The 9,925-nt window shown below is 37.7% G+C and overlaps 1 protein-coding gene across 3 annotated transcripts; it reads right to left on the reverse strand.

Annotated features, from left to right (window-relative positions):
- Positions 1–88: 88 nt before the first annotated feature.
- LOC114722283 (probable cadmium/zinc-transporting ATPase HMA1, chloroplastic) lies at positions 89–9,425 on the reverse strand. Of its 3 annotated transcripts, none has more exons than XM_028908273.1 (13): positions 8,721–9,425; positions 8,375–8,525; positions 8,095–8,282; positions 6,921–7,067; positions 5,650–5,800; positions 5,304–5,416; positions 4,136–4,377; positions 3,170–3,275; positions 2,711–2,875; positions 2,189–2,405; positions 1,494–1,681; positions 1,324–1,410; positions 89–508 (listed from the first exon to the last, which is right to left on the reverse strand). In XM_028908273.1, exons 1-13 carry the CDS (start codon positions 9,252–9,254, stop codon positions 329–331), a joined length of 2,469 nt encoding a protein of 822 aa, XP_028764106.1. In that variant the 5' UTR covers positions 9,255–9,425; the 3' UTR covers positions 89–328. The 3 variants fall into 3 exon arrangements, with proteins under 3 accessions (XP_028764106.1, XP_028764105.1, XP_028764108.1); XM_028908272.1 differs by having other exon boundaries at positions 5,650–5,845; positions 8,721–9,424; XM_028908275.1 differs by lacking the exon at positions 2,711–2,875 and having other exon boundaries at positions 5,650–5,845.
- Between the last annotated feature and the right edge of the window lie 500 nt (positions 9,426–9,925).

Genomic DNA, 9,925 nt, shown 5'->3' on the forward strand with positions numbered 1-9,925 from the left:
ATGAAACAAATGTTTGATTCCAATATTAACTAACTGAGTCCGTTTCCTTCAAGTTCTAGAGCTGTCCATCGCTTTCAGTAGACTTCTCTTAAGAAATCCAATATTAACCAACAGTCCCGTTTTGCCTCAATACAATTGCCGCAGGCTCTCTTATTTGCGAAAAGTAGATACAAGAGAGCGAAATTCGTTTCGAACTGATCCAGAATGTTTATATATGAGATAATTAAAAAAACGACTACTACTAAAAAATGTTGGCATTTTTCTAAATATACACACTATCTAACAATCAGCAGTTCTCTACTTACAGTGAAAACCTGAAAACGCTTGGTCACAAATTTGCGGTGTCCAAGGCGCTCGAGCTAGTGTTGTTTGTCGTAAGTGGCAGAAGTCTAGATTTTACTTTGTTTATCAACTGAAGCACATCCTGCTTCCATGACCAAGCTGGCTCACGTAAACCACGTATGGAATTTAGGCAAACAAGCAGGGTTCCACCTTCATGTAACAGAACCTACATTCATTTAAAAGTTAAATCGGCAACTTGAAAAAAGACCAATAATGCAAAAATAAGCGAGTGAGAAGCAGCCAATAATTGAAGATGAAGTCAGTGCGTCCTATATCTTCTGCACGCTAAAGGTTCCACTTTCAACCAAATTATTATTACCCAGGATTCCAGCCTACAGTAAATTGGCACTACCTCCAATCCTTAATATAAGAACTAGATAACTAATTTGTGAAAACTAAGAAAATTAGTTAAGTTAGTTATTTATAACAAATATGCATTTGTTTCGCTATTCTTAATCATGAGCATTGTAACTTCCTCTTGATGAGAACTCCCTCACCATGTGTAATTAATAGGGGGATATTTTGGAGGAAAAAAATATTATAGATTTGAGAGATAAAGTGAAATGAGATATTATATTTAGAATCAAAATATACTCTGTCTATTATTATTATTTCCTTAACATTGGCAGGTGCCCTAGGCACGGCTAAAGAAGCTATTTTTTCAACTGAGAGGTGGTGAGAATTGTGATGACCACCGTTTAAAAACGATAAAAGGACTCCTAGTTCCATTCCGATTTAATCATGATAGAAAGCTTTCTTCGGTTCACGAAGCAAAATCACATTTATTTACTATGCAAAAACTAATGGGAGATTTTTTTTTTTTTTTTCCAGCTCCATTCCTCCTTCAGTAGTTCAGTATGATAGATTGCTTAAAGAGAACAAATTTTATGACGCACGACCACACTTATTTTCCTCGCATAGACTCATGGAAGACACAGCCAAAAAAAGATCAGCATCAAATTATGAAATTGAGCTTCATACCGTTAACCACAAGGGCAAAAATCCCAAGACCGAAGGAAGAGACGCCATGAAAATGCTGGACAATGCCAGGGCCACATTTTGTTTAATCTGCATATGCACTAATGTATAAGGAAAAAACTATGCAACTACAGAAGGAAACAACACGTCGAAACATAGGTACTATAAATTACCAGTGAGGTTGTTTGGCGAGACTTGGCAATACAAAATGGTACTGCAGAAATATTTTCCCGAAGCAACAGCACATCTGCAACTGCTATGGCAGTTGCACTAGCACGATGAGCAAGCACAATCCCTACTGTTGCAGCAGCAAGTGCTGGGGCATCATTAATCCCCTCACCAACCATGATTAGGCCTCCCCCTGCCACAATAAAAATATCTGTTCTACTCAAATTTGAACATCCCAAAGTTGAAAATGAAAGAAGACTCGCGTGAACTGGGGGCGCACAAAGCATAAAAGTAAAATCAAACTCTAACATAAGGAAGGATAAGTGAGTTTGGAAAAGACAGCATCCGATTTAGTTGTATTAAATTCAAGAAGAGTGAATTTGCTAGAAACGAAAAACAGTCCCTCTTGTTAAAAATTTCCAAATAGAAACGAATCAGTGATCACAACAAATACAAAACTGAAGAACTGGAAGCAATGCATCAAAAGCTCACCCCCTCCAACAAAAAAAAGAAAAAAAAGGAAAGAAGAGAAAACAAACACCAAAAAAGAATAAAAAGGTGAATGGCAAATTTAAAATTAGACAACAAAGAACCTCAAAAGGTAAAGAACTTCAACCTTATACGTGTGAAAATATTACAATAGAAAACAAATCAAAAAGAGATGTAAAATGATTAACTTATTATAGTTCAAGAAACCTACCCATGTCCCTCGAGATATCCTTCACATGGCTCAACTTATCTTCAGGCTTAAGGTTGCAATAAACCTCATTGATGCCTACAGCACCTGCAACTCTTCTTGCACTGGAATCGTGGTCACCAGTTAACATCATCACACGAAAGTTTGCTTCGTCTTGCAATTCCTGTATGACATTAGAAACCCCAGGCCGAGGTCTATCCTCTAAGTGGATCAGTGTTACCTGCGGCAAGTGCATGTTCATTTAGGTTCGTGTGAAAACGAATGAAACTGAGAAAATGACATATTATAATATAAAAAGCTGCACAACAGTCCAATTCAACATAAAAGACTACAGAAGGAAAAGATTTTGACACACACACACACATATATAAGGCGAAGACTTGCAGGTCAGCTCCTTTGCAACAAAGGAGTTTACTGCATAAAACTATCGGCAACTTGAGTAGCAGATCACTTCACGCTTCTAAAAAGTTCAAACCTGCACCCTCCCCCAAGAAAGAGAAACACTGTAAACTTACAACACACCACCTTTTTGTCAACTGAGAGGGCAGCATGAACAAATTCACTTCCATAAGAAGATGCATTAACTGCTTCTTTGATCCTTTTAGACTCGACTTCAGATTGACATAATGAGGTGATGAAATCCACAGATCCAAGTGATGCTTTTAAAAGTTTGGCTCCTCCAGTTTCTGACTATACCGAGACAGACATCAATTTAAGTCATTGTACATGCCATTACAGAGAAAAATTTGAGAAAGATAATGCAATATATGGTATTCACTTGTCACTTCAATGAGGCCAAACCATTGATGAGAAATGGCAAAGATAATGAATGCGGAACATTAAAAGGGCACGGACAGAAACTGTTCAATACTAAAACTATTAGACAATTCAGGAGCACCGAACAGCAGATAAGCTCACGGCACACATTATGGTTTATCCTTGCAATTAAATTAAAAACGTAAGTAATAATAGTCAACGAAATACCTCAATGCTGTTGAGAGTAGCAACAAGTCCTCTACCAGGAAAATACTCAAAACTTTCAACAGAAACAGATGGGAGGTCTTTCCCCTCACTGTGGTCGACAACTGCCCTGCAATATATTTTTCCTCTCAAAAAATACACGGAATAGAAACGAAGGAAACAATAGTAGTATTTAGGAATCAGGATCACACTTCACAAATTTTGAGATGATGCAAATGAATTCATTAATTTAATATGCAATAACAACTTAAAAAAACAATTTATAGAAAGCCAAAATTTCAAATAAAATGAGTGATAAAAATGTGTCAAGAACAGTTTTGAGCCTAAAAGCTAAAGCTGTCAAACGAAGATTCATGTAGTTTCACTACAGCATCTAACATGTTCTCTCACACGAAAGCCTCTAAGGATTCAAGTCCACTATGCCTTGTGCCTAAACTATCTGGGTCAAAGTGGGTTTAGAAAATGGACTTTTGGGTAGCAAAATATGGCGACAAAACACCAAGTGAAGTTCCATGAATAGTTTTTGGGCCTGTGTATACATATATCTTAAGTTTCAATTTGGCCCTTCTAGTTCAAAATCGGTCAGCATTGATCTCCTATTTTGTAAAATGATCCAATTTTGCCCCTTTTGTCAAATCCTCCATTTATATCTAACAATCTGCAGAATTTTCCTATTTTGATTACCTGCCACAGTTAGCTCATGCAGAATCTTAAATTTGGCCTTACATTCTTGGTAAATAAGTAACCTTTGGGGGGGGGGGATTAAATCATTTTATAAAATTAAAAAGGAGGGCAACATTGTCTACTTTTAAACTAGAGAGACCAAATTAAAACTTTCAAGAAAACTACAGGAACCAAAGTTGTATTTAAGCCATAATGATCTTCTAATATTTAACAGAAAGGAAGAAAACTTCCAGGGAATATAAGGGTTCAAAAAGAAGGGAATTCATTATGTTCAGTTCAGTATACCTTCCAATGGGGTGAGTGGTACCCTTTTCCATGGCAGCAGCAACAGCAAGAGCTTCTTTTTCACAGCTAGGAATACAACAGGAAGGAATTTTTGTTATGTTATTTGTAACTTTATGACCATAAATTGGTTCAATTGCCTTGAATACAAGTCCACCAGTTGTCAGTGTCCCTGTTTTGTCAAATGCTATTGTACGGCAAGAAGATAGAGCATCTAGAACATGTCCACCTTTTAGCAATATCCCCTGCAAATTAATATAGATGATAAGCCCATAATAAAGGAGCACCCCCTGCTATGTAATTTAAAAGAAACAATTTGAATAACTTTATACTTGACTCAAACTAAGAACGGGCACAAGGGTGAGATATTGTAATCAAAATTAATCAATTACAGCATTCAACTCATCTTATAAACTTAGAAATCTTTTAAGTTCCAATAAAAATTAGTTTCAAATTTAGAGGATGCTACATCTTTCCTTGTTTGAAGCACGCTTACGCTTTATTTATTCTTGAGTACATCGGACCAGGCTTCAAGATTACAGACGGTGTTTGAGATCGGTACTTATAGATGCCATGGGAGGGGCAAAAGGTCTTATGGGAGAATCCCCATACTTCTTATCATGCTCAGAATAGATAAAGAAACAACCTTCCTCTTTATTCTGGTGGTTTAATGGTAAACTACAAACTTCTTCATATAGTAATGGCAGAGATTTGAATTCTTGGACTTTCACAGCATTAACACATGAATATCTGAAGTTGTACCTAAGCAGCTGACTTAGTGTTATAAGTTGATATATACAGGCATTTTATAGACACATTGCTAAAGTTAGCAAGATAAAATGCATATGGAAGCCCATACTTGATCCAAGTTCTAGGATTTAACAACCTGCTTACAGGATTATTATCCCACCCAAAACTAATAGATTCAGAAGCTGCGGTGAACAGTAAGTTAAAAGACACAACATATCGAGTGGGCACAAATAAATTGTAACTAAAATAGCACAATGATAAACTTGAGTCTCCCACAAGAGAATTTAGATTCCAGAAAATTAGAACAAGGTAGAATGTAAAATTCACTTTTCAGCATTGAGGAAGATAAATATGACATATCCTATGACATTTCACAATTCAAAATGATGAACTGGTCAAATGCCAGAGGATCCAACTATACCTTTTTGGCACAGGAGCTGATTGCTGTAGCGTATGCCAATGGAGCTACAGCCAAGGCACATGGAGACGCAGCCACCATAAGGCCCAAGGCTCTATAAATTGAACCTCTGCAAGCTGCATAACCAGACAGTTAATAAGCTGAAAGATTGATGTGAAACAAACAATTTCTTTTTAGGATACTAGCACACTAGGATGAGATTGGACCGTTAGATGACATATTTGACCTGAGCTATGCAATTTTTAAGAAAAATAAACCAGTTACAAAAGAAGACAATATCGTTTGCAGTGTAGAAAATTTCAATACAATAACAAGAACCACCAAAGCAACAAAGCGCAATCATGATTACCTGATGTACTAATAAAGGGCCACTTAAATATGAGTGGCCCAATGACAGCAATAGCAACTGATAGCACCACAACAACTTTGCTGTATTGTTCACCAAATTCATCCAGCCACCTTTGAAGCTTTGGTCTATTCAACTGTGCTTCTTCAGTCAACTGCACAATTCTGTTAAGAGTTGATTCCTTCCAAGTCTTTGTTGCCTATGACTCCAAAAAGAAGCACGTTTCAGTGACAAGTGCCTAAAGGAAGCACAATTTTACTTGGACAAGAGAAATATCTATCCCCAAACAAGCTGAACAAAGAATCAACTGACAAGCTAGCACTAGCACTTAGGGTGTACAGGGTCATGCCAGGTTTTTTCCTGGCTCAATGCATGCTGGCATTGAATAAATTCTTTAAGCATGGTGTTTGGCCACACTTGTAACGTCACCAGGTCAGGCCAGATTGTGTCAGGCAGACCAGTTTTTGGTAAGAATTTGAATTGAACCCCTAAAGTAAGACCTTGTAAAATTGCAGATTGCTCCAAAAAATTAATATATGCCATTGTAGGCTTTAAAATTACATTTTTGCGCTCAAAGAAAATCATAGAAGTCCCATTAATTGATAAATATGGTTGACTAGCTTGATATGAATGGGGACCAGGTTGGTCAGGCAGCCAGGCGCCTGCCCCTCCTAGCAATCTAGCAATTCTGTCTCCAAGGTCAAAAGAATTCTAGGATTATCCATAAATTGGATAAGACTAGGTTTTTCACTGTTCTCAACACTTGATTCTTTTAAGTTTCAAGAATATACATTTTGAAAGATACTTTTCCTGCAGATCTAATACCTTCAGTATGGTCAGCGTCAATGAAACTTGGCACTGGATAGAATACCAGAAGGCTATATTTATTATGAGCTGAAAACATGCAGCAACTCTTGCAAATTACCACATAACATCACCATCACCAAAACCTACCTGCACGACTCTTAAAACACAATCACCAGTCAACCCAAAAGTCTAACTATACCATCCGGGCCACCAAGTACAAACACCTCACTACATTGTTCACTACCCAAAATTTTGCATTTTCAGTTTGAATTCCTAGTCCAAATACAGCAACCATTCTCTATCTCGCATAACCATCTCCTCCACACCATCCCCAGAAACTTCTCTCATCGTAGAAACGCAAAAACTTGAATTTAAGAATCGTAGATGCAAAGGATGAAGAGATTTATCACAAGGCCCAGTATTTCCCTTACCAAACAATCCAAACATAAATATACAAGTAGGCATACCCTTATAATTATTCTCCCATCTAAATTCCTTGCACCTCCAGGAACCCTGTCGCCAACTCCAGCCTCCAATGGTTTGACTTCTCCAGTCAGATGCTCAATGGTAATCGTAGCACTGCCTTTGAAAACTTCACAATCTACAGGCACAGACTAATCACAATACCATTCCCATTATTCTTTTGATATAGAAGACTCAAAAACCCCAAATTATATGCATGGACATGTGCTCAGTTGTGTAAGAGCATGTGTGTGTGTGTGTGTGTGTGTGTGTGTTAAAGTCTGCTCATTAAGTTTCTTTAATGATAATACTTTAATGGCGGGATGCTTTCAACAGTATAGATATGAAATAGTGGGGATCTTTGAGCAACAAAAGCAACAGAAAGCATGCCATGGAAAGGACAAAAGTTTTGCTCCAAAGGGGCCGCAAAGAATTGGTAAGCTATGTGAAAAGATTGAAAACGGGTCATATATAAAATTAAGTTTCCCATTTTTGCCCTGTGATGCTTATGACTGCAATATAAGAACGCCTCTAAGGTAAAAAGTGACAGCTTTTGTAAGCATCCATAAGTTAGTGAATTCATATATTAAAATGTACTTAGAACCAATAGTTATGGCAAAATAAGCATTTAAACAGGCAAACTGATTTGTGTCTAACAATTGACAAGCTCAATCCCTACCCAGCTCATTTGTTGAAGCATGTCAACCCTCTCTATCAAGGAAATATTATTAGATTTCTGGAATGATAGTCAAGATTTCATCCCTTCTCTTTGTTCTCTGTATCCTTAGGAATCACATGCACCGTGCCTGTCTGTTTCCCTAATTGTAGGCAAGTTGATCCTCTATATCATGGAGATTTATTCTCTTGTGCCTCTATACATAAAAGGGAGAATCGCCCTTCAAAAAATGAATAAGCTTATTCTTATTCTTGTAATTTTTCACAACTCTTATTCATACATACTTCCTTACTTTGTTTGGATACCAACAATGTTTTGCTGTAATATTTAATTACAATGCAGTAAATCATACACCAAGAGTTCAGTAGATCTGAGCAACAAAATTGAAATCAATACTAGCCAATGATTCAAGACTGCTGAGTTATTTTCACGATTTTATAATCAGCTAGAATTTCAAATGCCATGTCAGAATTACAGGTGAACAACAAACGTACTAAACTTACCTCACCAGCTCCAACCAAGATATATGAGCCTACAGTTACATCATGCACAGGAACCCTCTTATACGCCAAATCAAAGGTATTAGGGAGTTCATCGTCACTGTCAGTTTCCAGCACAAGGGCAAAATCTGGATTATTGTCCTTCAACTCTTTAACATCAATCATTGAACGGCTGGTGAAGTACTCCTCAGCTGTAGAAATCATTCGTTTTAGACAAGCAAACCTAATGAGGATCTTGCCTTATTAAACTAAGCTCAACAGACGTATGGTCTATATAGATCACCTATATGGGCCAGATTAAACATGGCAAGAAGCAATCCTCCCTCCAAAGAATTCCCCATAAATAGGGACGCAAAGGCTGCCAGAGCCATCAACACATGGATATTTACTTTTCCACTGCCAATTTCGACAAGCGCGTCAAGTGATGCAGGAACCTGTAATACACACGTACGTTTTATTAGCAATCCTCTAATTGTTGATATGGTGATAATTCACATTGGTCTATGAATTCTTAGAACCATCTGTTTTCAATTTACGGAACTCCTTATGGAATAATATTTTGCAGCAAATTAAAACTACCATGTCAGGCAGGACGGAGGACAATGTATTGGAGTGAAAAAATTATATACCCCAACTAAAGGAAAAGCGATGAAAATGAGAGTATTTTGAACAGGCTTGATGATGGGCTTAGGCAAGGTATGGGGGCAAATGGCAGCAGCCACAAATAAAGCCGTTGAACAGCAGCATAAATGCAAATGTTCTCTCAAGAAATCTGCCACGTCTATCCATCTGGTGGCTTTGGCGAACCTGAGAATAGCTTTTTGAGGTCCGGTAAGATTCGCAGAATCGCTGCCGTGTGAGTGATGGTGGTTGTGGCAGCCGTGATGGTCATGGTGAGCTTGATCGCTGTGGTGGTCGTGGTGATCGCGCTGGGTTAGAGCGCTGTGGTGGTGGTGATCAGTGCTGGCTTCAGCAACACAAGGCAGAGGGCGGCGATGAAGCCTCTGAAGCTTACGAGAAGCAAAGCGGCTGCCTAAAGTCGAATAGTAAGAGAAGGAGGGTTGGTGGAGAAGGGATTTGGAGAATCCCATACTCTTGGCTCCTCTGTAGAATACAAGTGACTGAAATTGGGTCGCCGGCAGTAAGTTTGGGACAGTCTCCATTTGCAGATTTGGAGAGGGAGGGGATTCAACTTCAATTTTCAGGCCATTATCAATGAAGCGGGAGAGAGAATAGAATAACGAAGTTCAGCCGATCTGTCCCTCGTCAATAATTCTGGGACTATGTCTGCTCTTCAACTTTGCGGATGAAGCGAACCATTCAGTTTGTCGTTATGTCATCCACACCACATCGTGTGCTCATCCAACTTAAACGGGTCCCCTCGTGGGTCTTAGTCCCTGGGAAACTCTGTGTCCCAGGGCCTTGCATTTGTACCCCGACGCTTAAAAATGCTAAAAATAATATACTTGAGCTAAGGCTTACATTAATTAAAATATGAAAGAAAAACTACACCAATAATTCAATATGGTTACCCCAACCGGTAAAAACTATGGTTATCCCAAAAAAAAGAAACCTCCGTCAATATAACGCAGTAGGCGATATTGGAAATCAGAAAAGAAATCCTATTAGATAGTCTTGAGTCAAGAAAAATAAGACCTTAACTTAAAGTTATCTCTAGAATACTGTTCAAAAATATTTATAAGTATGTTTTATATAAATAAAAACAAAATTCTCTTTACATACTTATACTATATTTTATAAATCATAATTTAAAAGTTACGTGTAAACTATTCTAAATGGGTGATTATTTTCATTACAAATAATTTTTTAAGTA

The sequence above is a fragment of the Neltuma alba genome, unplaced genomic scaffold (genome assembly GCF_004799145.2).
Source record: "Neltuma alba isolate B1F8T4 unplaced genomic scaffold, ASM479914v2 tig00012088_pilon, whole genome shotgun sequence".
NCBI classification, from domain to species: domain Eukaryota; kingdom Viridiplantae; phylum Streptophyta; class Magnoliopsida; order Fabales; family Fabaceae; genus Neltuma; species Neltuma alba.

Coding starts and splice junctions, on each gene's coding strand:
- LOC114722283 (XM_028908272.1), bottom strand. CDS start 9,254: ATGGAGACTGTCCCAAACTTACTGCCGGCGACCCAATTTCAGTCACTT. Junction 8,526..8,720: donor TCGCTTTTCCTTTAGTTGGG/GTATATAATTTT, acceptor TGTGTATTACAG/GTTCCTGCATCACTTGACGC. Junction 5,417..5,649: donor GCCCTTTATTAGTACATCAG/GTAATCATGATT, acceptor CTGGTTATGCAG/CTTGCAGAGGTTCAATTTAT.